The sequence below is a fragment of the Hermetia illucens genome, chromosome 6 (genome assembly GCF_905115235.1).
Source record: "Hermetia illucens chromosome 6, iHerIll2.2.curated.20191125, whole genome shotgun sequence".
Taxonomy (NCBI): Eukaryota; Metazoa; Arthropoda; class Insecta; order Diptera; family Stratiomyidae; genus Hermetia; species Hermetia illucens.
In genome coordinates, this window is record NC_051854.1 from 53,776,370 (window position 1) to 53,789,866 (window position 13,497).

At 48.1% G+C, this 13,497-nt stretch overlaps 1 protein-coding gene across 1 annotated transcript; it reads left to right on the plus strand.

Moving 5' to 3' along the window:
- Positions 1–5,047: 5,047 nt before the first annotated feature.
- Positions 5,048–6,738, plus strand: LOC119660293 (lysosomal aspartic protease-like). The gene is made up of 5 exons (XM_038068764.1): positions 5,048–5,194; positions 5,337–5,415; positions 5,472–5,589; positions 5,738–5,856; positions 5,925–6,738. The coding sequence occupies exons 1-5, from the start codon at positions 5,133–5,135 to the stop codon at positions 6,648–6,650; spliced, it is 1,104 nt and encodes a 367-aa protein (XP_037924692.1). The 5' UTR covers positions 5,048–5,132; the 3' UTR covers positions 6,651–6,738.
- The last annotated feature ends 6,759 nt before the right edge of the window (positions 6,739–13,497 follow it).

Genomic DNA, 13,497 nt, shown 5'->3' on the forward strand with positions numbered 1-13,497 from the left:
GGGCTGGCAGCTGGAATCGTGTTGCGCATTATGTTCGGGCTCTTCTTATTACGAAGAAGATTGAACTCAACCGGTGGAGGGATCAGATGGTAAGAGGTTCCCTGAACTAACAACTCCCTTCCTCCCCTCCCCTCCCGTTCGTGAAAGGGATTTCCTGACTTGAAGGCTCCCAAAGCCGGGATAGCTAGCCCGAAATAATGCGTCAAACGGTTCCAGGCCAGTTCGCTGATGGCAGAGAGGTATTTAGTTGGAAGTCCGACAGCGAACTGATGCGGGAGTTCAACACTCTGTGCGTAAACATATTCACCTACCTTACTCCAAAAAAAATATAGATATCTTTTCAAATAAAGTACGTTACTCTAATTTTTAGTAATTGGCTGCATAACCCCCCTTAAGTTCATTCTAGCACCACAAAGTAATAATATGCAATTTTCTTTTTTTTGGGGGTAGGATAGGTGAATGCATTTACGCACACAGTGTTGGACTCCCGATTCGGTACGTCGTCGGACTACCAACTAAACACCTCCCCGTCGTCAGAGAACTAGCCTGAAACCGTTTGTCACATTACTTCGGGCTAGTCCCCGAACTCTCCCGCCTTGCGGAGCCTTCAAATCAGGGAATTCCTTTCACCAACGGGGGGGAGAGGAGGAAGGAAACTGTCAGTTCAAGTAACCCCCTGCCATCCGGCTCCTCCACCGGTCGAGTTCTATCTTCTTAGCAACGAGAAGGGCCCGAACGTAATGGGCAACAACCTGTCAGAAGTCCTCAACATCTCTTCGACAATGTTATCTGGCGAGAGATCCCCTGTGTTTAAATAGAGCTGCTGATGAACCCCATTCCACTTTCCAGAAGAAAAAAAAGTGTGGTGGGCGTCGTCCACAACTCCATTGCAAAACACACAATCCGGAGAACGCGCCTTTTAGGTAAGACTGTAAACCTCCATGCCCACTTAAAAATTGGGTAAGGAAATAGTCAGTCTCACCATGCTTCCGATTCAGCCACGCACCTAAGTTGCCGATGAGCCGCGAAGTCCATCTGCCTCAAGTTTCATTTTGCCAAGAGAGCTGCCACTCGTCTAGAGTGTGTTGCCGTTCTTCGCGAGCAACCACCTCCCTTGGCTCATCTCCCTTGCGCTTGTATATGGCCTGATGCTCCCTAGCAAGAAGGGCAACGGGGATCACTCCCGCGATTACCATCACGGCTTGCTCCACCCATAAAGCTCCCCGTCGCTGTACTCGCGCGAGGCGTTTACGATATACCTCTTTGTTAAGAGCGCCAGCCCATACCTCTGCGCCGTAGAAGAGGACAGGCTGCGTTGAACTCATCAGGAGACGTCGCCTACTAGACGTAGGACCCCCAATGTTTGCCATTAGCCTACTTAACGCCGAAACTCCAGCTGCAGCCTTGTTCGCTGCTGCTTTGATTTGCTCAGAAAAGCTCATCTTTGAGTCAAGAGTCAACCCGAGGTACTTTACCGCTGATTTTGACTCGATTATCGACTCGCCGAACGATATGGGGCGCAGGGTCGGAATTCGCCTTTTAGTCAGGATGACTACTTCGGTTTTTTCCTGTGCAAGGTTGAAGCCGTGAGTAGTCATTCATCCGCTTACCCATCGCATCAATATGCCGAGTCTGCTTTGCGCCTGTTCGACAGTGCGTCCAGCAACAAGCGCTGCGACATCATCTGCGTAGCCGACCAGGCGCGACTCTTCTGGCATGTCGAGTTTAAGCAGACTGTCATAGATAGCGTTCCAGAGGTCCGGCCCTAGGATGAATCACTGTGCTACCCTCGACCCCACCTTTGACCCTCTAGTGTTTCATAAAGCAGGGAGCGGTTCCTCAGATAGTCCCTCAAAATCCGTAAGAGATAGTTCGGCACGTTGAAAGTATTGTCTAGTGTGCCTAGAATGTCTTTCCATCTTACGGAATTAAAGGCGTTTCTGATGCCAAGTGTTACGAGGAGCACCACCCGTCGAGTTCGGCGGTTATGTGCCTCTGCTCGTCGAACGGCGTCCACGACTTGCATGACAGCATCAATTGTCGATCTCCCTGCTCTAAAACCAAACTGCCGGGGAGATAAATCTCCGGCAGCGCGTATCGCTTCAGCGAGTCTACTTCTGATGAGCTTTTCGAGCACTTTCCCAGCAGTGTCAAGCATACATAATGGGCGGTATGAATACGGTAATTCGGGGTCGCCTTTCCCTTTATGGATCAGCACCAGCCTCGCAATTTTTCAACGAGCAGGGAAAATGCCCTCTTTCAGGCAAGCGTTGAATGTGCCAAGCAGTGGGTCTGGCCGGTGTTGGAATACCAGTCTGTATACCTCTACTGGAATACCATCGGGTCCTGGCGCCTTCTTGTTTTTCATAGAGAGGACTGCCTGTTCCAACTCTTTTATAGAGAAAAGTGGACAGTCCTCCGCGCTCTCCGCGCCGACGTTACCATCCCATACGGGATGCGCAGGGAAGAGTGCCCTTACAATGCGGTCCATTTGCTTGGCCTTAAGTGAACAGTTTGTAACCGAGCCCCCACGGATCCCCATTCACCTCGTCGACCAAATCCTGCCAGCAGCGAGCATTGCTCTCATTTATTGCGCTGCGGAGCCTCCGTTTGGCTGATTTGTACTCCATCATTATGGTACATGCCTCCTCGCGGTCGCCTAGACGTTGTGTTAAGCGGCGGAGTCTGTGACACTCCTTCCGGAACTCTACGATTTCCATTGTCCACCAATACATGGAAGGTTTGCCGCGCCTCGATGTCGTCCTGGGCATGGAGGCTCCGCAGACCGTCGTTATCAGGTTCATAACTGAATTTGCGACAGTGTCAGCTGCGGCGCCACCGCCCCCAGGAGTATCCTCCGGCGTGGCCCCACCTGTTCCCAGAGTTTCGACAAACTTCCCGGTGTACACTTTCGCGACGTTCCATGCACAGAAAGATCGCTGGGGTGGCGCACACCGAGAGTTTGTGTCCACCACTTCGAAAGCAATGTATTGGTAGTCACTTGCCAAGAAGTCTTCCAAAACTCGCCACCCGTCCACCAGCGACACCAGTGATTCTGACGCGAAGGCGTCGGAACTTTGGGGTGGATCCGATGTTTAGAACTACCAGTCCTGCTCTCGCCGCCATTTCCAGAATTCGTTTCCCTCTAGAATCTGTGTGAGGCATGCTCCATTCAAGTGCCCTAGCATTGAAGTTACCCCCGACCAGGATCCGCCCATCCGTGCCTAAGATAGCGTCCTCCAAAGCATCAAGCCTCCGTCGAAAGTCCGGCATCTTCTCATTCGGCGTAAGATAGACACTAAAAAACGTTATCCCTGAACATCGAATCCAGACATAACCGTCCACTCGGCCTCGAGTAAGAACCCTAAGGAGGGTGCCGTCCCGAGCCCAGATGGCAGCGGTACCTGATATGTCTGGGTGCCATAAAACTGGGCCCTTGTTTTGGTAGCGCTCACCGAGTACTAAATCAGCTTTGGTCTCCGCAGTGAACTGCGCTAGCAACTCGTGAGCGGTTACACTCCGGTGCATATTGATTTGTAGGATGCGAATCATGTTTACCGTGTTCTAGCTCTTGCTTCTGCTCTGAAAACTGGACACCGCCCCGATCCTGCAGTGCGCGCAATGATCTCATCAGTCGCGCCACGGTCTCTGCATAGGACGCAGCTTTCCTTTTCATTGCAGGTGTTCGTTTTATGACTTGCCTGACCGCATTTTGGCATGTTGCCGTTCTGTCAGGTCCCCGACAGTTTGCAGATGTGTGCCCATAATCCAAACATCTGTAACATTTGGTTGGGGCGACCCGGATTCGTATCCTACACACTACCCAACCAATTCTTATTTTCCCGCTGTTTAGAAGCTTCCTCGCGTATTGCTCGGCAACTTCCACCACAGCGAGCTTTTGGCCTTGGGAGTTCGCGGAAGTGATACCAATCCGGACATTGGTTACCTCCGGGCAGTCGCGTTTGATGGCCTCTTCTACCCCGTTCTTTTCCGTGAGACAGTCAAGGTCTCGGATTTCCAAAGCACACGTGGGTTTTAGACTGGAAACCAAAGCCTTTTCTCCCAGAAGCCCCTTGACTGTTTCACAGGACGTGACTTTATTTATAGTCCCCGGGCCTAGTTCAACGAAGACTCCATCACCCTTCGTTTTACATATGGAAGACACTTCCGCTCCGTTGTCTTCGGGTTTAATTTTGTAACGGATTTCGCTGAGGACTTCCGCAAAAGTCTTGCCTTCTGTCGGCTCAATAAGCAAAGCTGGCGGTCTAGTCATCCTCTAATATGCAATAACAACATGGAGCATGATCCTACCAAGTTTGGTGGAAATCGCACTAATACTAACAAAGTTATAATAGGTCAAATTTGTGGCTTCTTTGCAAATTCAAGACTTTGAATATCAATATGACCTGAATGTGGATATTCTCACATAATATATATATGCATATATTACGTGCTACTTACAAATGGGGCAAATGCACAATCAAATGTCGTTATAAACGAAATATACAAAACCTTTCATACCTGAAGCGTCCAACTTCCGGTTTACCAACTTGTTTAGATTTGAATATGAAGAATATGAATGAATATGCTTCTCAAAGAAAAAGACATAACAGAATTGAGTTACAAATTAGGTTACTATTTTCGCTCAACCAATGATCCGGAAAATATCCTTACATCCTTGAAAAGCAGACAAACAGCAAAACTAAATTCTATACGAAAGTGAACTCCATCTGAAATACATCTATTAATTTTTGGAGCACCTGATAACTGGCCATGTATGCGCATCAACCACAACCATCTTTATCAAAATTAAATAGTGAAACTGTATTAGTGAATTATCTGATTAAGCTTTAACAATACAATTGAAATAGTTAGACAACATTCATTCCGTCAATAAGTTTGAAGATGGGATCTTTGTTACTATTTTACGTCCATTCAAACCTTAAAATAAAACACAAGATCTGATAAGATAACTTTAAAAACAAAAATCCTTCCTAAAGCAATTATTACGTCACAACAAGACCAGAGTATATATACTGAGATGCATTTCTCCATGGTCTATTATTGAACCACTACCTCTGGCTAGGTTAGTGGTTGATACTCCTGTTAAGGTCCTTTTTCTGAAATCAAAAATGTTCAAGTACGCGATTGTATTCCTGTGCGTGGCGGCTCTCGTCAGCTGCGAGCTTTACAAGTAAGTCCTCGAAAAAGTTTTTTTTATATATTTTGATCCTGAGACTCCCAATAATCGTTTTGATTATTATCCTCTGGGGCTTTTGGATTATTACGTGGCAGCAATTATATATGAAAAAAAAAATTGTTTGGAACTTTTACAGGGTGAAGTTGAGCAAGAAGAAGGGTGCGCGCCGTTACCGTTCCCGCACTGGAACCGAAAATATGTCGAACTATAATGACGTAGGTGAACCAATGTTCATCAGGTAGATGCGTAATTATATTCCAATTTTTTGTAGATGTCTTACTATGGGCCGATTACCATTGGAACTCCACCACAAAAATTCACTGTTGTCTTCGATACCGGTTCAGCCAACTTGTGGGTCCCATCCAGCTCCTGTACTTCAGCTTCATGTGGTAAGTGTCCATTATTACAGAAGTGCCCTCTGTTTCAGAGAGCATTCGGTTTTTTTTTTCATTCAAAAAACTCAGTATCCTTTGAGAGCGCACGACCTTCTCCTTTAATAGTACCATATTTTGACTCTGATCCAACATCTTTTTGCAGTAAATCATGCAAGTTATAACAGTGCTGCATCATCCACATACGTTGCCAATGGAGAATCCTTCTCAATTCAATACGGAACAGGAAGCTTGTCAGGATTCCTATCCACTGACACTGTTGTCGTAAGTCTTATTTTCCCAATCTAAACTTCGCCTGATTTCTTTGTAACCTTTTCTATCTGTCACTGCAGGTCGGAGGATTGACCATCACTGGACAGACATTTGCTGAAGCCACTAATGAACCTGGAACCACTTTCCTAAATGAACCATTCGACGGTATTTTGGGTCTTGGATATACAGCCATTTCTTCAGACAGTGTCACTCCACCATTCTACAATATGGTTAGCCAAGGACTTATTTCATCATCAGTTTTCTCCATCTGGTTAAATCGTGTTGAAGGAGCTTCGAATGGTGGTGAAATCGTCTTCGGAGGAGCCGATTCAACTCACTACAGCGGCTCGTTCACATACATTCCCCTCTCATCCGAATCCTACTGGGAATTCAATATGGACTATGGTGTTGTTGGTGACTTGGAATTCTGCGCTTCTGGCTGTTCTGCTATTGCTGATACCGGTACTAGTCTTTTGGCTGGTCCACCTACCTCTATCGCAGACATTAATGAAGTAATTGGCGCTACTCAAAGTTCCGACGGTGGATACTATGTATCATGCAGCGATGTCTCTTCCCTTCCAACTGTTACCTTCTACTTGGGTGGAACTGCTTTCCCACTTGCCCCAGCTGATTACATCGTTAACGTTGTTGAAAGTGGTACGACATATTGTATGTCTGGATTCAGTGAAAATCCAACTGCTGGTGAAGGTGGCCCAAGCTGGATTTTGGGTGATGTTTTCTTGGGCAAATATTACACTCAATTCGATATGGGTAATAATCGTATTGGCTTCGCTACCGCTAAGTAAACCAATCATTAGCCTGAACAACTTCATAATGAATTTACCTATAATTCTAATTCATTTGAAAGAATAAAATATAAATCCTTTTAATGAATAACTCTGTTTTATTTTAGCATTCTGCTTTATTAGTGGAAATAACTGGAAAATAACGAAAAGCTATGATGCTTAATAAATTACAATTACAGAATGGCTTACCAAGAAGTTATGCAGTTAATATTTATGGAAATAACTTGCAAACAGACTGGAGTGAAGCCGGCCAAGATATTTTGCACAGGGGTATCTTCAGGATTTTTTCTGACTTTTTGGTTGGATTGTTTCTGAAACGAATTATGTCTCACTTAAAGTTTATACTTTTCATCCCCATACTCTCCTACTTTGCCCACAGAAGAAAGAGAAAATACATGCTCCTATCATTCGCTCCTACCACGAAATAACAACAGCGTGAGCAAGTTCATACCGCTTCCTGTTACGCTAGAAGTTCGTTGAACGTTTCCATGTGTATAACATGTGTCAACGGGGTCGGACGGGATCGCGACCGTCATCAGATGTATTAAACTTGGGTCATCGCGGAAACTGGTGCACGGCACTGCAATTAACAGTTTCAATACTTACCGAAGCACTTTTCTTCACCATCGGGCTGAAGTTTCCGAAACTGGACCCATTGAATAGACGAGGCAGTCCCGAGCTCTACCAAACGCCAACTCCGCGAATTCTATCTCAAATCAATGATATGATTGACTGTCTGCTGATTTGTTGCTACTGAAACTACAGTCACTTCTGCATTATAGTTAAGTAATTAACATTACTTATATTTTTATTAAAATATTTAAGCGAACATTTAATATTAATGGTTTTACATATTATTAGTCCTAATTCTAATCAGCGAACTCAACATCAAATTCTAGTCAGCGAACTCAACTCCAATTCTATTTTCCAAATCAAAAAGACTTCAGTGTTCTTTTTCAATTCCAAACTTAATATTAAAAATCAGTGACAGGTCTGAAAAACATAATTACTGCGATCTTCCACTCCCTTGGCGTGCTACGCAAAGTGGATAGATCCGCGCCATCTATATTGCTCGCACTCGCAACATTCGAAATAAATTTCGAATGCTGCGAATCCTGCCGCGCCACATCACTCCGCCCCCAGATGAAACCTAGGGGTTTCAGCGACTGATCCCCGAACTTCGTTCGCCGTTAATCCGCAAAGCGGACACGACGTTGCTTCGGGGCGCACGCGGGTTTCAGCCTGGACAAAGAGACCGCCTTTTTGTGACCACCGATCTCGAGCTGGAAGAATTGTTCTCCCCGCTCGAGAACGCGGTACGGGCCCTCATATGGAGGCTGCAGCGGCTTCCGGACGGCATCCGTTCTGATCAGCACATGCGTGCATGTGTCCAGTTCCTTGGGCGAACAAGCAGGTATGGACGAGTGTCGAGTGGGTGGTGGCGCCTTGATGCGCCGGAGATTGTCCCTCAGCAGACGCACCAACCCCGACTCCGTGAGACCCGATCTCTTGTCGAAGACCGGATCGCTTGGGAGTCTTGGGTTCTCCCCGTAAACCAGCTCCGCGGGGCTGGCAGCAAATTCCTCTCGGCGGGTTGTACGAAGGCCGAGTAGGACAAGAGGCAAGACTTGCGTCCAGGACGGGTCGTCGCGTGCCATAATGGCGGCTTTCAGCGTCCGGTGCCAACGTTCCAACATCCCATTGGATTGTGGGTGGTCTGCCGTAGTCCGCTGGCGTTTAAAACCAAGGAGTTTGCCTAACTCGGAGAAAAGGGTGGACTCAAATTGCATTCCCTGGTCAGTGATGACCACTGCAGGGACGCCAAAGCGAGGTATCCACTCTCGACAGAGGGCTTCAGCACATGATTGCGCCGTAATGTCTTTCAGAGGTATTGCCTCAGGCCACCGCGTGAACCTGTCGATGATTGTGAGGCAATACTTAAAACCGTGCGAGTCTCGCAAAGGCCCTATTATGTCGAGGTGTATGGTGTGGAAACGCTTGGTAGTGCGGGGGAATGAGCCCACTTCTTTCCTTACATGCCTGGAGACTTTACACTTTTGGCATGCGATGCACTCTCTGGCCCAGGAATTGATATCCTTGTTCATGGAGGGCCAGAAGTATTTTCCGGTGACTAACCGGTTTGTTGTCCTGATGCCGGGGTGCGCCAAGTCGTGAACTGCGTGGAACACTTCCTTGCGAAATGTGGCCGGAATGTATGGCCGAGGTCCCTTTTCCGAGTCTTCGCAGCAGAGCGAGAGGTTTGAGCCGAAGATGGGCAACTCCCGAAATTTGTATTTGGGGTTGGACCTGAGGCTCTGAAGTGCTGCGTCATCCACTTGCGCCTTGGCAATAGCCGAGAAATCGAGTGAGGCGGGGATGTTGACTTCGGAGACACGAGACAAAGCGTCAGCAACAATGTTGTCCTTCCCGGACACGTGCTGGATGTCCGACGTAAACTGGCTTATGAAGCTCAGGTGTCGAAGCTGACGAGGGGACGCTTTGTCGGGCTTCTGTTTCAAAGCGAACGTGAGAGGCTTATGGTCCGTGAACACTGTGAACGGCCGGCCCTCTAGGGAGAAACGGAAGTATTTGATGGACAGGTATGCGGCGAGCAGTTCGCGATCGTAGGTGCTGTAGTTCCGTTGAGCGGGATTCAACTGCTTCGAGAAGAAGCTCAACGGCTGCCAAACTTGGTCCACCTTTTGGTGAAGGGCAGCACCTACTGCGATGTCAGAGGCATCAACAAAAACGGCTAGGGGTGCATCTTGCAGAGGGAATGCCAAGAGCGTAGCGTCAGCCAGTTGTTGACGAGATTTGTCAAACGCGCAGATAGCCTCTTCAGACCACACGATCTCTCGTGTGTCCTTAGTTTTGGGGCCAGACAAGTACGCGTTCAAAATGGACTGGAGATGGGCGGCCTTGGGCAGGAAACGACGGTAGAAGTTTAGCATGCCCAAGAACCTCCTCAACTCCCTCACTGTCTTTGGACGCGGGAAGCTTGTTATCGCTTGCACCTTGTCTGGGTCGGGCTGTATTCCTTCAGGGGAAATGAAATGGCCGAGGAATCTCACCTGTTGTTGAAGGAATTTGCATTTCTCAACGTTTAGGACTAAACCGGCCTCAAGGAGACGTTGAAAAATGCACTCGAGATGGGCTAAGTGCTCAGACTCAGTGGAAGAAGCGACCAAAACATCATCCAAATATACGAAACAGAATTCGAGGTTTCGCAGGACTGAGTGAATGAACCTTTGAAAGGTTTGCGCCGCATTGCACAATCCGAAAGTCATTCGGGTGAACTCGAAGAGTCCAAAGGGTGTGCATATTGCCGTCTTTGGAATGTCTTCAGGAGCTACTGGAATTTGGTGATAAGCCTTGGTTAAGTCCAAGGTCGAAAAGATGCGGCAATTCGCGAGGTGATGCGCAAAGTCGTGGATGAGTGGAATTGGATATCGGTCAGGAACAGTCTGTGCATTTAGCCTTCTGTAATCCCCACTTGGGCGCCATTCGCCGTTTGGCTTAGGGACCATATGCAGTGGGGAAGACCAACAGCTGTTTGAGGGCCTGCAGATACCCTGTTGAACGAGTTGTTCAAACTCTTTCCGTGCAATTGCCAGTTTCTGAGATGGTAGAGGACGCACCTTCGAGAAGATCGGGGAACCAGTAGTGATAATGTGGTGCCGCACATTGTGCTTCACTGGTTTGGAGAGACTACAGTTGGTAGTAATCTGGCTGAACTTTTGGAGAAGTGCCCGAACACGAGAGTCGGTAATGTCTTCTAAAAGAACGGAAAGATTATTGCCTGGGTGAGATACCATATGTCCCGACGAATTAAGGTTGGTCGTGGAATCTATAAGAGACTTGTTTTGCAAGTCCACCAGCAATCCATAGTGACACAGGAAGTCTGCGCCTAGTATGGGGAAGCTGACATCCGCTAGGATGAAACGCCACGAAAACGTCCTACGCAAGCCAAGACTCACGTCCACTTGCCTATACCCGTACGTGTTTATGCGGGAGGAATTTGCTGCCGCAAGTTTGAGCGGTTGAGGGAAAAGTTGATGATGCTGGGGTACGGGAAGGACCGAAACCTCCGCACCCGTGTCGACGAGGTAGTTGCGCCTGCTGAGAGGGTCGAAAATAGTTAGGCGACGTGGCGCTGCGTTCTGGGTGGCCGCCGCCAAGACCCCCCGCGGACCTAGTTTTTTGCGGTAGGAGAGAATCTACACGGTAGCGTACATCTTGTCGCTTTATCCCCGAATCTGCGGTGGTACCAGCAAATCCCTGGGTCCGTGGACTGTCTTGACGACCTGCTACCTGATCGCCCTTTTCGGATGGCAGACCGCGAGCGTGCTCGCGATCTGGCGCCCGAACGCTGAGCGTCCAACGTCGCCCGCATCTCGGCCATACTGGCTGTTAAAGCAGCAATTTCGCGCCTCAATTCACCCACCTCATCCGACGGTGGTTGAACGGCCGCCAAGGTTGGGCGTACGTACACCTCCTGAACCTGGTCGGCCGTCGCTGCCAGTTCCTCCAAGGAACCGGAGACGCAAGCGAGGATCGCCTGGGTGCCCTCCGGGAGCCGACGCAGCCAGAGCGACTTGATCAGGTCGTCGCCGATCTTGCTCCCACCCAATTGCCTCATTTCACGAAGCAATTGGCTGGGAGTTCGATCACCCAACGTTAAACCTGCCAGCAAGTGGTCTAATTTTGCCGACTCGCTTGCCGACAGGCGCCTGATCAACTCGCTCTTGAGCTGCACGTACGATGTCGACTTCACCACGTCGGACACCAGAAGTATGGACTCTTCGTCCAGGCCGACCACCGCGTAGTTGAAACGGGTCGCGTCCGATGTGATGCCGGACATTTGGAACTGTGCTTCCAAATGCACGAACCACAGTTCGGGGTTCCGCCGCCAAAACGGAGGAACGCGTACGGCGAGGGCGGTCACTTGCGGGTCCGATGGGCCTGCCGTGTCTTTATTGTCAAAAGACATTTTTCTTACAGAGAAGTACGAGATTGAGATGTAAACGCGGTGAGTTTATACTGAAACGCGGTGAACTTTACACCGACACGGCAGGTCGCACCCACAAATGCACGCACGAAACGAGAAAAAAACGAAGCGGACGCTATCCAGCGCAGACCAAAAACACCACCAATGAGAATGGAGGACTCGCGATGCTAAACACCTGCACGCCGTCTCTTGCAGCGATTTCAATTTTTTTATTACTATTTTTTTTAACTGAATAAATAAATAAATATTATATATAAATGAATAATAATTTCACTTAAGTATAACTCCTTGACGGCGGCGCTGGTCGAGTTTGTCGGCTGTAGCTGCGGCGTTGGCGGTGCTGGGGACGTCCGTTTGTTGCTGTTGTTGATCGTTGTGGCAATGATGACTAGTCCGGTGCGTGAAAGGTGTTGTGCAGGAGGGCGTGCGTACGGGAAGTCGCGTAAAAATCTACTTCTGGAGAGGGTCCGACGTGTGTCGCGCAGTACACTGTGTAGAGAAGGTTTTCTCGCGTTTTTTCTTGCCTCTGCTCCGACTCGGGATGTGAAGATGCGACACGTTTTCGTGATGTTTACCACATCACTCCACACTCAACTGTAGATGCGAACGCGTGAAAATCGCTTGCCGTACGGTCTACTGATGTTTTGGAAGGATTTCTCAGTCTTTGGAAGTTCTATTTCTGCCGTGTTGCTCGGACGAATTTTTGTCGTTAATAGAACTTCACCAATGTCGGCGATGGTGGACAATTATTCACTGCTGAGGAGGCGGCGATGGTGGCGGAGCCTTCGGCTCCTGCTGCGATAGCGATGGTTGCAGCGGTGATATTGGTGTCGGCTGCGACGGTAGCGGCTACGGCGGTGACGGCGGCGGCTTCGACCTCTGCGGCGATGGTGGAGTTGAGTGCGGCGGCGAAAGTGGCTGCGGCAGCGATGGCGGCTGCGGCTGCGGAACTCTTACTTATCTCCAATCGGTTGTTGCGGCTGCCTGCTGAGCGATTGTGCTTGCGCAGACTGCGATTTGTTGATGGGGATGATGATGTGCTTGAGTTTTTCAATTTTGCAGGTTCTGGGAATTCGGGATCTTAGTTGTTGATGCTGTTGGTGCGAGTTCCGGGGTCACCAATTAAGTAATTAACATTACTTATATTTTTATTAAAATATTTAAGCGAACATTTAATATTAATTGTTTTACATATTATTAGTCCTAATTCTAATCAGCGAACTCAACATCAAATTCTAGTCAGCGAATCAACTCCAATTCTATTTTCCAAATCAAAAAGACTTCAGTGTTCTTTTTCAATTCCAAACTTAATATTAAAAATCAGTGACAGGTCTGAAAAACATAATTACTGCGATCTTCCACTCCCTTGGCGTGCTACGCAAAGTGGATAGATCCGCGCCATCTATATTGCTCGCACTCGCAACATTCGAAATAAATTTCGAATGCTGCGAATCCTGCCGCGCCACAATAGTGCAGTTGCGGCTTTCAGCTTCTACAACCAGAAAATTCACTGCCGTGTTATTAGTTCAGATGACCGAAGACATCCATCGTGGAATATTGAACATTGGCGCAACTCATTAAGGCAGGACATTGCTGGTCTGTTCAAATTAAAACTGGCAATATCAACAAAGGAATGGAGAATAATGCGGAGATAGTTTACTGAAACTATGTCATCCCCAGTGAAACACCCGAAACACTGACACAGAAAATTTCGGTCGTGTGCAGATGACTGCGACAGTACGGCGAAAGATACTCCAGACGCGATTAAAAAGCAACAATCCCAAAAAAGCGGAAACTTCTCTATCCCAACAGACGTCCGGACAGTGCAATTTTCGATGG

What these genes read in the sequence shown, in the direction of transcription:
- LOC119660293 (XM_038068764.1), top strand. Translation starts at nt 5,133, where the DNA reads ATGTTCAAGTACGCGATTGTATTCCTGTGCGTGGCGGCTCTCGTCAGC. An exon ending in GTCAGCTGCGAGCTTTACAA is followed by an intron (nt 5,195 to 5,336) that starts GTAAGTCCTCGA and finishes GAACTTTTACAG; the next exon opens with GGTGAAGTTGAGCAAGAAGA. An exon ending in TATCCACTGACACTGTTGTC is followed by an intron (nt 5,857 to 5,924) that starts GTAAGTCTTATT and finishes CTGTCACTGCAG; the next exon opens with GTCGGAGGATTGACCATCAC.